The sequence below is a fragment of the Cricetulus griseus genome, chromosome 8 (genome assembly GCF_003668045.3).
Source record: "Cricetulus griseus strain 17A/GY chromosome 8, alternate assembly CriGri-PICRH-1.0, whole genome shotgun sequence".
NCBI classification, from domain to species: domain Eukaryota; kingdom Metazoa; phylum Chordata; class Mammalia; order Rodentia; family Cricetidae; genus Cricetulus; species Cricetulus griseus.
The window spans coordinates 9,133,859-9,149,468 of record NC_048601.1 but is presented as its reverse complement, the minus strand read 5'-3'; the positions used below and the strand labels follow the sequence as shown (position 1 = coordinate 9,149,468).

Sequence of the window (15,610 nt, the reverse complement as noted above, 5' to 3'; positions counted from 1 at the left end):
ACATACCTTTATTTAAACCATGGCAACTGGAGCAGATTGCATTCAGATTTTTCACTGAGTTGATCATGGCGAATGCACACAATGAGAGCTGTTGCTAAGGGCCTCAGGGATAGCCTCGGGCAGTCATTTTATGTCATTGTGAAATAGGCTGGGCTTTTTACCAGGGCTTACTATAACTTCCTGATTTAACTGTAAAAATGGTTTAATTGTGATGGGGATACAACTGAGGGCAGGGGGGCTGTTCTAAACTGCACAAAGCCTTAGCTCAATCTTGGGGATTACAAAAGGTATGTTTAGGGAGTCGTTCTAATGTGCATGATAGAAACAGGATTTTTATTTCACATGTGCACACAGTTGCTTAGAACTACATACGCCTTCCTTCTTTTGTTTTCCTATGTCCACATCATGGCTGGGGACTAACATGCTAACACAAAGGCTAACAACACTGACACAGTGCAAAGATACGGTCCCTGCGTAGGTTAGACTCTCACTGTGTTCACTGTTCATTATGCCCTGTGTTCCATGAGAGTTAGAAGCACAAAAGCATAAAAGCAGCCTGACACAGAATCAGCGATTCATCCGTGTTTTGGGTTTACATGAGAAAAAGACAGGAGGAGGAAATGAGACAGAACTAAAACCACATCTTTGGAGGAGCCAAAGGTGCATAAAACCAGGCTGAATTGAAGCACCAGAGTCCTAGAAGGTACCACTCATTCGGAAATGGGTTCAAGCAATTCACTTGCCAAAGCACAGAACTATCCTCTCCCTGGAAAAAAGTCTGAAGGCTGACTTTTCCAGAATTACCTTATGCTATCTGCTGTGTCTAGGTGTCCCTTTCTCAAGTGGAGGTGTACTGAGTCCCACAAGATGTCTAGCAATGTCCAGAGGTGGTTTTGATGGTCACAGCTGGAGATGGGGATGAGATTTAAGCAGACATCTTGGATGTGCATGTAGGAATGTTGGTAAACATGCCAGCACACATAGCGTGGACCTATCCCACCAAGGGTCACTTGATTCAAACATGAGGGTGTGACAAAGGCTGGCCCACACTGTAATAGTGTGGTGGGGCGAGTATGGTCCAGCATCACGTGCCTGTATCAGTCAGTCAGTAGTCTTCCCAAACAGCGCACCAGACAACCATATGAGAAAATATACATTCCAGAAAAAAAATATTTCTTTGGGTGTCGTATTATTCCATTTCTGAGGAGCTGAGTTGAACAATACTTGAGAGTGCAGTGAGGAGAGACTAAGCAATTGTGATAACAAGTCAGTGTGCTGCTTTCAGGGAAAGGATGAGATTGTATGTTCCCTGAGAATCCACAGATAGAAGATGAGAGGAACCTGAGGGCAGCTGAGCAAAAGAGAATGGGTGGGCTGTCTCTATTTTGGTGGTATCATCAAGGCAATCTTTCTTGGACGTTCTGGGGGCTTGGGGACTGTGTAGTTTCACAATGCATACCTCTTTATGTGGTTATGTGATGATGGACCATAACGGAAAGCTACAGAGCTGTGGCCTGTAGAGAACCTGTCTGGAGGACTCTGAGAAGGGAACTGCTTAGCCACCATTAATCCTTGCAGAGGCAGCTAAGGCCCCATATGATTTTAGAATCCTTAAACTGGGGTGTTTGTAGAATTATAAATGATCACATTTCTTGGCTTCTAAATGTTTTTATTTTTTACAAGTATTTAGATTTTTAAGTTAGAAAAGATGGAACCTTTATTGCACTGTTACTAATTCCCAGGAAAGGACATTTGCTTTGCCCTCCATTTAGGAAATTATCAAACCAAACTGTGCTCTGCTTTTCAATACAGGATATCTGTTCTCTAGAGTTCCGCTGGGCAGTGGACTTGAACTCTGTAGCAGCACAAAGAACTGTCTCAGACTTGGTGTGGAAGAGAACTTTGAACAAAGCTTTGTCCACAATACTGATTCTTGCTGCTTCTCTAGACTGTTTCAGTTTTACCCATAATTGAATCAACCTTTACAAAAACTGCACATTCCTAACTTGGGTCCCTACCAAGAAGATTTTAAGTAGGTTGTGCTGTCCAGTGCTAGCCACTTCCCCCTCTCCCCCAGGCATGTAATCTGTTTGTTATTCAGTACTATCTCATTCTAGTTATTTTTGAGAATGAAGGGAGATCATTTCTCATTCACTAAGGAAACACTCTCTCAGCAGCCATGTTATCTTCGTGTCACTATGTAGCTAGTGCAGTTCTCCCTTTGTTTCAACTGATAGAGGTCCTTCGAGTGGGCAACCTAGCATGCATACAAGACTGTGGTATGAAACTCCTACTTTTAACTCTATTTCACCCATTAATCTTTAAAATCTCCCTTAGATATTGTCTAGAAAACAGTATAAAATATTATGGTTTTTATTTATGGGAAATTACTTTCTATTGTGTGAATAGTATTTTTTGTTTGCAGTTGAATTATAACTATAAATAAAAAGGGTTGGATTGAGGGGTAGGGGGTGTAGCTTAGCTGGTGATGTGTCTTCTCGCCTTGTACACAGGAGGCCCCAGATTCCATCTCCTGCACATTATAAGCCATGCATGCTAGGAAACATAATCACAGCACTTAAGAGGCAGAGGCAGGATGATCAGAAGTTCAAAGTTATCCTCACCTATATCATAAGTTTGAGGTCATCTTGGGATACTTGAGACTCTGTCTCAAAAAAAAATCAGCCCTCACATTTGGAGAGTTGTTGGCGGATTAAAATGTTTAATGTTAAATATGGTGATTTGTGAAGGACTTAACCATCACGTGATGAAGGGGGAGCATCTGGTGAGAGTAGGACCAGGAGCTCACACACTGCTCTGGAATACACTTTCATCATTGGCAGACAGCAAAGACATTTGGAAGGATGCCTTGATGTTTATCTTCCAAAGGTGTTTTGAAGGAACAAGAGAAGAAATGCAACTAAATACAAACTCAGATTTTTTCAGTTGATTGGAACAGTTCTTGGCATTCAGAAGTAATTTTCTGTATGTCTAGTTAGATGAATTTTGAACTTATTTCCCTTTTTGAAACAGTGGAATATCATCAAAATTTCTAATGTACATTTGTAACTGGGACTATATACTGAATTCTAAAATGATAAGATTTTTGAATTTCTATTTTTATTTATTTACTTGGGTTTTAATTTGGACAAGCATAGACAATTGTTTCTAATTTTAAGTTACTGTAAGATTCTATCTTCCCAATATGATATTTTCCTTAAACAACATGATCCAGTCTCGTAGTTTTAAATATCACCTGTAAACTAATGGCTTCCGATTACATTTTCCAGCTTAGAGGGTTTTTTTTTTTTTAAACAAAAAACTCACATTAAACCAAACTGCCTACTTGACAAAGGCCTTGGGAACCAAATTCACAAAATCAGCATGGAAGCCCTAGAGCTCTTGCATTGGCCTCACACCCCACGATGAACCTTGTGAGCAAGCATCAACACTGCAGTCAGCAGTCTCCCTACAGGATTGGCTACTGGGCCAAGCAACTGGATTTCTCTCCCTCACTCACACCGCTTTCCACAACACCTGTTAAACCTTCATGGGTCTGCCTCCTCAAATCATTTCAGCTTGTCATCACTGTGGCTGCTCCCCCCCCCTCATCATCTACAGTCATCATCACCCAGCCTGCTGTATCTGCCCCGCTTCTAGGGTGTCAAAGTGTGACACTGTGTCAAGGAAAATCTCCCCAATGACTCCCCTACCTCTTCATCATCAGTAAGACCTTCACAAACTGACCCTCCTCCCCCAACCCAGCCCCTTCATTTACTGTACATTTGTGGCCAGATGATTTTTCTAGCTTCCAAGATTTGAACATAACAAGTACTTAAAATTTCTCCATTCTTCTATGGCTCCCTCTTTACCCTCAGCCAGGATAATTGAGAGACCTTTTCTGGCAATGTTAAGTAACACCCTCAAGCCCTTATCACACTCTTTAATGTTGTTTGGTTTATCTTTCTCATAAAACTCATCAACCTCTGATAATATTCATTTACTTTTTTAATCTGGCAATTCCCATTAATTTGTATGAAAACAACAATGAGGTCTCTAAAAACTCTCATTCCCTGCCAGATCGATCTCTGCTGACTCAGCTGGGCCCACTGTTAACAGCATGATGCCTTATAGAATATAAAGTTGGAGGTATGAAATGGCTTGCTTTAATCTATGTAAATTATTTAACATATCGATCCATAAAAATCACTATCTAGAACACCAAACCACACAACTTACTACATTTATGAACTGGCTTTTCTTAGAACATTGTGTCCTGATGTCCAAGAATTGATACTAACTACATTTATTAAAATCCAGTATACTCCAAATAAGCATAACAGTCATATTTACCTACAAGAAACACACAAATTGGTCAAGAAACTTTCAGAGAGTGTAGACCCATGGAGCAGAGGTCAACAGGAAGGACCAGAAGGAAGAACTGTGATGCTAAACATACACAGTATGTTATATTTCCATTTCATCCAAATGATAGACCATCAATGTAGGAACGAACTACAATTCCTATTTCTTATAAGTTTGTTTTGATGTACAATCTCCTTATCGCTCAGCACTCTTACTGAGTTAGTACAGCAGGAGATTTATGTGTAAGAGACGTAAAAGTCAAAACAGCTGAATGTGTTGGCACATCCAGGTAGGATATCGGGAAGAGGCAGAGGCAGGAGGATCATGGGTTCAAGGACAGCCTGTGCTGCACATTCTAGGGGCTGGAAAGACAGCACAGAGGTTGTCAAGGGAACACATATGGTTCTTGCGGCGGGGGGGGGGGGACACCTGAGTTTGACTCCTGGCTCTCTCATCTGGTGGCTCACTCCAGCTCCTTGGAAGCCCAACACCCTCTTCTAGCCTCTGGTGCACCTACACTCATATTCACAGAACCACACATAAATACATACACACAAACCTAACTTAAAACAAAAATAAACCTTTTAAAGAATCAAAATAAAATACCTTACATATCCCCAAATGTCACTTGGTCCCACTAATTGATCAGATATCAAATACGTGTTGTGAGAAGATGAAATAAAATAATCGTTTAATGGCTGATCCATATCTTGATACACTGTTTTACATTCCTCTTTAAATATCAGGCATTCTGGTGAAGACATATATCTTGAAAAACCTTCAAATGACATCTTGCCTTCATTTTTCACTGTAAAAAATAAGTAAAAAGGATGCAGATATGCCATTAGTAACATAACTTTTATATCTCGTTTGTAAACCTAGTGGTAGAACGTATTTATAAAATGTATATTTAGAGCCGGGTGATGGTGGCTCGCACATTCACTCATGTATTCCATCCTTCATGATCCTGTGATTTCCCAAGAGGAACTGTCACAAAAAAGAAAAAGTTATGCTGTAAACTTCTAGTACACACACTGGGGTGTGAATATGCATTTCTGCTCTGTGCAGGCCCAGACTATGACCACCTACAGCTAATGATCTCTCAGCTTTTAACTCACTATAACATGAAATGAAATTATAAACCTGGGCTCTGGATCCAGAAAGCCAAGTTTCGAATGCATTTGCTTGTCCAGTGACTGGAGGATGCTGGTTAATCTCCCCCAGTACATTAAAAGTAGTTACCAGAAGAGTTACCCCATGTAGAACAATGTCCATTGCTATGTGGCTGTTGATTTCTGTTTGGCTCAAAGAGTCTGGGCCTTTCACTTCTACTATTGTCTGGTCCTTTTACTTTAAACTAGAGTCTAGGTCTTAGAAACCAAGTTCATTTCTAGGAATTAGTCCTGAAGAAGACAAAATTTAGCCAAAAGGTGATGTGCACACATACTAGTATTAACATTGTTTACAAAAGCATAATAAATAGGAGGAAGGGAACAAATGAAAGCTCAGACTTTGGTACAGTGCTAAGTAGCCTTTAAAAATGATGTGTCATTGCCAGGCTTTGGTGGCACACGCCTTTAATCCCAGCACTCGGGAGGCAGAGGCAGGAGGATCTCTGTGAGTTCGAGTCCAGCCTGGTCTCCAGAGCAAGTGCCAGGATAGGCTCCAAAGCTACACAGAGAAACCCTGTCTCGGAAAACCAAAAAAGAAAAAAAGAAATTGTGTGTCATGAGACTATAGTGATATAAGTCAGCCAGTGTTTATGACAAAATGGAAGTGAAATGACAGCTTTTAAAACACTGTCACTAAAAGAAAATCAAAACAAACAAAAATAGCTTTCCTATTTTATCCAAAAAATAAAAATCTAGAAGAAAACATAAAACTTTATAGACATACAAACTCTTTAAAAGTCATATAAATTAGGATATGGGGAAGATTGAAAACAAAAGCATCACACAACATAATAACAGTTTGCATTAATTTATTCATTGGATATGACTTGTAATCCTTTTGAACTACTAGATAATTACAGAAATGTTCTTTAGCAATAGAATAGAAAATGAGGCACTAGGGAGATGGCTCAGTTGGTAGTGTTTGTTGTTCAAGCACCAAGACCTGAATTCAAACTCCAGCACTCATGTTAGAAATAAAAGACATGTCTTTATTCCCAGCACTGCGGAGGCAAAGACTAGAGAACCCCTGGGGCATGATGGTCACAGCCCAGACAAATTAGTGACCTCCAAGCTGTGTGACAGACACTACCTCGGAAAATACAGTGGAGAACAATTGAGGAAGACACCCAGCATCAACCCCTGCACACACATTTGCACACATGAACACATACACGTGCAGTGAAGAAGATATAAGAGAGGAGAAAATCATGTCGTGTCACTTAAAAACCACTGGATGGAGAGCTCACAAGATGACTCAGGAGGCAAAAGTGTTTGATGGGCAAGCCTGAGTTTCATACCTGGAACCCACCCTAAAAGGAGTAAACCAACTCCTGAAAGCTGTCTTCCTCCACACACATGCTCTTACACACACACACACACACACACACACACACACACACACACACACACACACACACGATACTTGACAAATACATTCTAAAACTACAGACTATGATGAAAATTAATCTCAAGGATTTTGGTACACATGCCATACCGACATGAGCTGAGGGTACTCAGCATCACTGAGGACTATAAGATCATGAATTATATTGGCTTTTAAGACTAAACTGATGAATAATCATACTGATAGTAGTCTTGACTTCATATGGCGGTGTCTATGATGGGTAGAAGTTCAAAAGATGGAAGAGAGAAAAATGCAATGCCCAAATCAAAATGAAAACATGACTCCGCTGTGTCTATCACTATTCTTTTGCGTATTTAATTTGCTACCCAGAGAGAAGAGTGGCAGCGTGACTCTTTTTTATAATGTTCATGAAATCGATGCTTCTAAAAGAACTTGTCTGCAAATGATGGTTTCTAAACAACGGCTACATTAAAGAGCTTTAGCCAAACTGTCCATCAACTCACAACATGCTTGGGGAAAGCTGGCTATTAAAGGAAGGAAAGGGCAGCCGAACTATCCAGCTAGTGTTGGTGATACAGCTGTTAGCTACTTTACCTACTGGTGGAAGTTCTTTCCGTTCTTGCAAAGCCAACTGAGGTTAATGGTGTTCAGGCCAAGCTGTGACTAGCGCTGCACTTCATTAGGTCAACGCAGCATGCACGTCCTCCCAATACACATGGTGCTGTCTTGAAGCTCCAGCCATTACTCTGGCCTAGAAGGCACTCTGTGATTTACCTATCAGCTCCCCCTCATCTTCATCAGGGAAGATTCTCCTTGAAGTAAGATCCAGTTAACACAGAGACCCTCGACTTGTCAGCATGCAAAGAATAAGAGGGTGTGGCATTGCCCAGCCCTAAATGACACTTCTGTGTCACACGGATCCCCATAAGGATTCAATAATCCCTGGAAGGATTGAAAAAGAAATGAAGGAAAGATTGTCAGAGCCAGGGATGGTAGATAACATCAGGAAAGGACTATTTTACAGACAGAAGACAGCTGTGTATGTGAACTCACGCCATGTAGTAGGCACACTACCCCTGACACACACGGTCCTTGTAACACACTGCCTTGCCACAAGTGTGGAGCAACAGGGACAGTCACGGCCTGAGACCTCTAGAGACGTGAGCCGATGTCTTGGTGTAAGGCACTCATGTCGGGGGTGTAGTGACAAAAGCCAGCACATCTGTACACGTCAGAGTTGACCAAAAGGGAGAGAGCATGATTTTGTTCATCTGTTTTCAGTTCATTCTCACATGCTCATAGTTTCTCACTTAAACATACTGAAGTAGCACAATGCATAAGACGCCAGGCTGCCTGGAACTTTTTGTTTTATTTTTGTTTTGTGTTCATCATATTCATGAGATTAAGACACTTTTAAGATATGTGTGTGTGTGAATATATTACTTTAGAGTGTGTGACTGTGTATCTGTACATATATGTGTGTTTGCCTATGTGTATGGGTGTGTGCACTTGTGTTGAGGGTGAAATGTGGAAGTCTGAGACAACCATGGAGACCTTCATTGTCTCCGTCCACTATGTGGCTTCTTGGGATCAAACACAGGCACCAGGCTTGGCAGCCAAGTGTCTTTAACAGCTGAAGCTTATTAACGGACCTTCAAGATACTTTGCTTTTCTCTTCTTTTTTGTTTTTGTTTTTTTTTTTTTTTTTTTTTTTTTTGGTTTTTCGAGACAGGGTTTCTCTGTGTAGCTTTGGAGGCTGTCCTGGCACTCACTCTGGAGACCAGGCTGGCCTCGAACTCACAGAGATCTTCTTGCCTCTGCCTCCCGAGTGCTGGGATTAAAGGCCTGCGCCAACATTTCCCAGCAGATACTTCTCTTTATAGGCACAGGTAATAGAACTGTCATCTTGCTTTCACAGTAAAAGATCTGAACTCTTCAGAAAGTCAGTTAAAAGAAGCAGTCTAACAAACAGAGTAAGATGGATGTCATTGTTGTACATTACAGCTTAAGAAAACAGACTCACTCACACGCACACACACACACACACACACACACACACACACACACACATTTATGCTTTCTAGAAGCTCATCTGCCCCCAAAATTTTCATTTGAGGAAAATCATGATTTACCAACGCACTTTACATATGATAGGTTTTAACTGTGAACAGAGCTCACCTTCATCAATAGGCTCATACTTCTGGATGATCTTACTTGAAAGGGAGTCATTTATGTCTAGTTCATACTGCTCTTGGGTTAAAAACTCAGTCAGGTTTTCTTCAGAAAGAGTTTTCCGGTTCTCAGAATATGTGTTGAAAATCTCAGTAATTTCTTCTCTGTAGGCAATACGCCGATAAAGAGCTCTAAATTCTTCTATGGTGATTCTCCCTTGTTTCAGTCTGTCATTTTCCTACTAAAAAAAATGACTGGTGGGCTCACAGTGGAAGAATCAAAAAATACAAAGTAAATGTCACCATATTCATATACTGTATGATAATCAGTAAAAGTTAAACCCTGTGCTTGATCCTTATTGGAGATAAAATGCAATAAACCTGTGTGGAGTGATGCCAACAGCAGGGAAAGGTTAGTAGCTGGTCAAGTCAGGAGAAGGTAGAAATGGGTGGGGGTGGGGGATGGGAGCTTCAGGATGTTTTCAATTATGCATTTCCTTTGTGTATTCCATTCTACTTCAGTTCCTTTCTAGATCCAGGCCCTGATGGTGTGCTTCCAACTCACTGCCTGGATCATACATGTCAGATACATTCAAGATCATGGTAGACTGTAGTGGCTGCGGTCATCAAGAAGCAACTTGGAAAGAAGTCTCAGCAAGTATTATAGGGTTTGGTACAGAGCCAAACAAGATGGGTTCTACCAAGTATGAGTGGATTCATCTGGCAGTTATAGTAAATTTATATTTAAACTCTAGGAGATAAAAGACTGGGCTGGGCTCAGATTTTTAAAGTAACAAAAGCACTATGAGGTCCTGCATCAGAAAAATGCCTGGCCAAAGTAGAGATCAGAAAAGGAGCTGGCAATTTGGCTCAGCTTGGGGTGTTCGCATACGTGTATGAGGTGATGAATTTGATTCCCAGTACCGCACAAATTTGACGTAGTGGTGCATGTCCATAACGGCAGCTCATGCCTGTGAGAGAAGGCGGATCAGAAGTTCAAGGTCATGCTTCACTACATAGCAACTTCAAGGCCAGATTGGATGACATGAGACTCTGCCTCATGATACCAACTAAAGTTTTAAAATATAAAATAAAAATGGGGAAGTGGTCTGGTTAATTGTTTATCAGCAATTGGAAGGCATGGAAAACTACAGAAAATGCAGTTCAAGCAGGAAATGGTGGACACACAATCAAAAACAGTTATCAGTGAAAATATGAAAGAATTCAGAAAGACTTGAGCTTGCAAAGATTATAATCACAGGAACAGGATTATTGTATTGCAAACAAACAAAACAAAACCTACCGGGGAACAGAAAATTCACCAGAGGAGTTGTGATTTCAAAAAGTTTTCTTAGAAAGTATATTGATGCCCTCATTTCACTGTGAAGACCTTGAATACAAAGAACCCCAGGTTGGAGGGCCATAAGGTTGAGGTAAATGTTTACAGGGATGACAGTGGCTTTCAACCCCCAAAGTGGGCTGGTAGTCTGGACACACAAATTACACTCTCTGTGTTTCTCATTTTTATCTGAAAAAATAGGAACAGATAGTCACACCTATGCCATCGGACAGGCATGGGAATGGGAAGCATATACCAAATAGTAGAACTGAATAGGTGTGGCTTGTCATGTATTATCTATGTCTGTTCCCTCATACCCTCCAGCCAAGCTGTCTCTCCTTTTTGAAGTATTTCCTGTGAATTATACAACATTTTAGGACCCCTGGTGTATGTCAGGAGACAAGTACTCTGGAAATTACCTTTCCATTTCACTGAGGAGAGTTCAGGGGTGATTATCAGAGAATTTGCCACAAAGGGGTATTACAAAGCAATGTGAGTTGGGACTTGGACACGAAGAGCATCTGGTGAGTTCAGAGAGGAGTGCTGCCCCACACAAGCAGCAGCTGGACAAGCAGGGTCCAGCTACCATGCCAAGGGGAAAAGAGAGGCGAAGAAAAGTTTTGGAGCAGAGCGACTGCCTGTGTTGAGCAACCCCGATCCTCGGTCTCAAGAGTACCGGAAACAATAACAGCACCTCAAAATTAAACAAACTCAAAAGTACAAGCTTTGTCGCTTGGTAAACTAACATGGCTCCTATTATCAGTTTTAAATTCTGGAACTTTCGGTCCTTAACAGTGAATGTTGTAGAATTAAAATAATTTTGTTGTAGTCCCATCCCACTCAGTTCCCTCCTAAAAATCTTAATTGAAAAATTAGTAAAACTTGAAGTGGGTCTGTAACTCAGAAAGTTCTTGCCACACTTAATCATATAAATCAAAAATCCTAGACCTCCTAAATAGCAATAGGAAATAAAATGTATGTTACCCACTGAGTAACATAAGTTTTGTTACATTCAACTTAGATACAAACATGGCCATCTTGAATGTTCTCTGCTGACTTGATAGTAGGTGTGTGCTTTCCTAATAAAGAAAGCTGCCTTTTGGTGTGATAAGAAGTTGGAGCAAAGACCAAATAAAACCTCACAAGTCTACATAATTGTTTCAACTAATCAATACCAAAAGATAATTTCGGGTCACAAATTAATCAAAAAAAAACAGAAATAAAAGCTACGAAAGATAATTCTGATTGTGCCATTGAATGAGGGGGGCAGCTAACGAAAGGGGAAAGGAAAGTGGAAGCCATTCGAAGTGAGGACTGGGGAAGCAGGAAGAAGATTTAAGCCTGAGGCTGAGACGTAGAAGAGCTAAAACTTTGAGTATAGCTGCATTAATATGTCCCCTGTGCATAAGCAGCCCCCAGTCCCAACAATGTACATGTCTAATCCTGAAATCATACAGACATGAGTAGCAAGAACACATTCCATTGCACAAAGTAATCGCACATTAATGCATATGCACAAATAAATTCTCTAGAATGAAAATCAGATGGTCTCACCCATCCTCTAAATGATCTCTATTGCCCTTGTCTTGAAGACACTCTGCCTGTATTATATATGTTGTCATAGGCCACTGAAGATGGAGTGGCAGTCTCTGCTCTGTCATCCTTGTACCTCACACAGCAGGTGCCCTGAATTAGTCACTGTTTACACAGCATAGGCACTATGCCAGCCCTGTGTGGTAGAAGCTGTTGTCCTAGTATGTGATGCCAGCCTTTGCCTTCTTAACTTGCTAGAGCCCGGTGATGTGTGCATCACTGTAGAATCATTGCTATGTTCCGTATCTGTTCCCGGCTTGCATTAGACACCATCTCCTAGATTTGCCTCAGTCAATGAGTTTGTTTCTTATATTCTTGCTATTTTTAAAGAGCCCTTCACTGAGGGTATGCAGAATTATCATTCATGCAAAAGTTTTAGATTTACCAAGAATTTCTAGGAATTAAAAATATTTTCATTAAAAACTATTTTCATACATTTATTTATGTATCTGGGAACATACATGCCAGGGCATATATGTAGAAATGAAAAGACTACCCTCGAGAGTGGATTCTTGTCCTCCACCTTGTGGGTCCTGAGACGGAACTCAGATCATCAGTCTTGGCGACAAGCTCCTTTATCCAGTGAGCCATCTCACCAGCCATCCACCAACAGACAGACTAGTAACCATGAGGAAAAAGAAAATGCTGAGCAGACAGAAGTGTGTGTAAACCTTGTTACAAGGGATCATGGAACAAGTGAAGGAATATAAAGGGTTCTTCTGTCATCTACTCAAGAATGTAAGAGAAGAGAGTGTTGGTGAAGGGACAGCAAGCTCAAATGCTGCAAACTGGAGGTCAGCTAGGCAGAATGAAAGTGGCTACAGTTTGTGGGTAGAGGCAATAGAGGAATGGGTTACCTCTATCCAGCTTCTAATTCCTAGTCAATTTTGTACTGTTACCATATTATTTATCCAAAAAAATTGGCATTTTCCTAGTCAAAAACTTTATGACTGTCCACTGTCTACAAAAAGAAATTTAAATTCTGAGGTCTACCCTCTCAGCGCTCCACTAACAAGCCAGGTATGGTGACTCATGCCTAACATCGCAACAGTTGGGATAAGAGTCAGAGCAAATCAAGAGTTCAAGTTCATCCTCAGCTGCACAAAGAGTCTGAGGCTTGCCTGGGCCATATCAAACTCTGCTGAAGAGGGGAGGAGAGAGGGGGAGAAGAAAATGAATGTTTAAAAAGAAAGAGGAAGAAACCAAGTGGTGGTGGAGGTAGTGGCGGCAGCGGCAGTGGTGCACACCTGCAATCCCAGCATTGAGGAGACAGAGGCAAGCAGATTTCTGCGAGTTCAAGGCCAGCCTGGTCTGCAAAGTTAGTTCCATGACAGCCAGGGCTGCATAGAGAAACCGTATCTCAAAAGAAAAGAAGAAAAAGAAAGAAAGGAGGAAGGGAGGCAGGGGAAGAGGAGGAGACCTACAGGGAAGAAGAGGAGGAGGGGGATTGAAGGCAAGGAAATAAAAGAGGGTAGATAAAGGGAAGGGAAAGAAGAGAAAAACAAAGACAAGAAAGAACCCTTTTCCCCTTTTTTCGCTTTTCTCCCCAGCCCCCTCCAGGCTTCCTTCTCCAGCCACATGGGACTACTTTTTATTCCCCAAAACCTCCCGCTGTATATCCTGTACACACAGCAGCTTCTTGTTCTTTGGTCTTTGAAGAATGCCAGCTCCATATCTTCTAGTTCGCTTTGTCTCGAGTTCCAGGTCTTCTGAGGTATTCATCACAGTCTACTCACAGGAAGCTCAGTATTCCTTTCTCTCCTGAGAGATAGTGCCTCCCTCCTTTCCCTCAGTGCAGACTTTCCAAGAAGCCAACATATTTATCAGTCCTTGCTAATTGCCTAGAGACTATGAAGACCTAAGTCCTGTGGTAACAAATTCTTGAAATTTAAAAGGATACAATTACATTCTTGACTGGCAAGCACAGGTATAATCAAAGACTAGATGTGTGTATTGAAGTCACATGCAATATTGTTTATAAAATATTATAATGCTATAAATTAAAGACCAATGTAAGACAAAGCAATAAATCTTTTTGTAAAGGTATAATAAAAAAAAAAGTTTAATGGCTTGCTGCTCAAGCCATGACTCAATAATTTATCTTGTAGAAAGAACTGAGGAATACGTTGCCAAGATCATAAACTTATATGTTTTTTACCCAAATTTATAATAAAAAGTCACCTTGTAAGAAATTAAATTTATGCCGTAATCTATATCAGCTCCTTAGGAAATCAATATATTTTGAAGAGTTCCTAATGCAACTTCATTCACTGCTTGCTAAGTGTAGACTTTGAACGCATACAAGGCATATTCATAAATAATGTCTTATTATGAATTAGAGCAATCCTCTGGGATTAATATCCCCAATTCACAGACTAAAAAACTTGTTTAGGAAAGGTTTTGGTTTGCAAAACCAGTAGCTTAGCCTAAAATCTCTATAGTTTGGGATACTTCCACATTTTAATCACTCAAGTCAGCTTTGTTTCATTAGATTTATTTCAACAAAAAGTGCACCCATGTAGAAAGGAAAATTTAGCAATTAGAGTTCAAGGAGAGTTGGATGCTCTGAGCTGGAGAGATGGTGCAATAGACAAAACACTTGATGTGCAAGTATGAAGACTGGGATTCAGAGGGCCCGCACCCATCCAGAAAGCTGGGAGAGGATGACGGCCCACTTATAATCCCAACGCTCAGGAAGCAGAGAAGGGTTCCTCCAGGCAAGCTGATGAGTTAACCTCATAGAATCTGCAAGCTCAGGTTCAGTGAAGGATGTCGCCTTGGTAAATATATTGGTGTCAACCTTTGACTACTTACATGCGATCGCACACATGCAAACATACATACATGCATGTGTGCACATAATACGTACATGCGTATGCCTGAAAGACTTGAATGGTCTAGATGATTAATTTGAAGAGATAGACAAAATTCACCCAGTCAGTACACACTTCTTACCTTTTTATTCAGTCAACCTTTGGAAATCAGTTTAGCCTGATACAACAAAGTAACAGAAAGCTGAGAACTGCTTCCATAGGTAAGCTTACTTACCACAGTCATCACTACTGTTTCTAAAGTTCTCAAGGTCATGGGCCCATTTTGTAAAGTTTTTAAAAAAGTATTCCAAGCATACGATGGATCTAATTTTTTTAAAGCTATATTCATATATTCACATGGGTGGGTATGTGTCACAGCACCTGTGAAGGTCAGAGGACAACTTGCAGGAGTCAGTTCTCTCCCACCACCATCAGGCTTTCAGGAAGGGAACTCGGTCATCAGGGTTGACAGCAATGCCTTCACCCGGTGAGAGGTCTCCACTGGCCCCTCTGTCCCAATTTTTGTGAACATTGTTGTCATAGTCACACCAAAACTATCTGGCCTAACAAGATAAACATGTAGAGCTGCCCATGTCCAAACAAGAAAATTTCTCAATGATTCATTTCCATACTTTGACACCTGCAGAACATTCTATAAAGTGCTTTGGATGTGGCATATGCTTCACCTAATCCTGGTTCAGATCATCCGTGTCTGAAAGAAATTCCAAAGCAATGTAATGATGCATGGATAGCATTTACGTCAGCTGACATTTGATGTTTTACTACACCAC

The 15,610-nt window shown here is 40.8% G+C and overlaps 1 protein-coding gene across 1 annotated transcript in view; it reads right to left on the bottom strand.

Annotated features, from left to right (window-relative positions):
* Window positions 1–15,610, bottom strand: part of Plcz1 (phospholipase C zeta 1) — a 52,744-nt gene that overhangs the window by 31,370 nt on the left and 5,764 nt on the right. The window contains exons 3-4 of the mRNA XM_027430007.1: window positions 9,082–9,313; window positions 4,972–5,173 (exon numbers count right to left, since the gene is read on the bottom strand). Of these exons, the coding sequence (XP_027285808.1) occupies window positions 4,972–5,173; window positions 9,082–9,313 (434 nt within the window). The remainder of the gene's footprint in view (window positions 1–4,971; window positions 5,174–9,081; window positions 9,314–15,610) is intronic.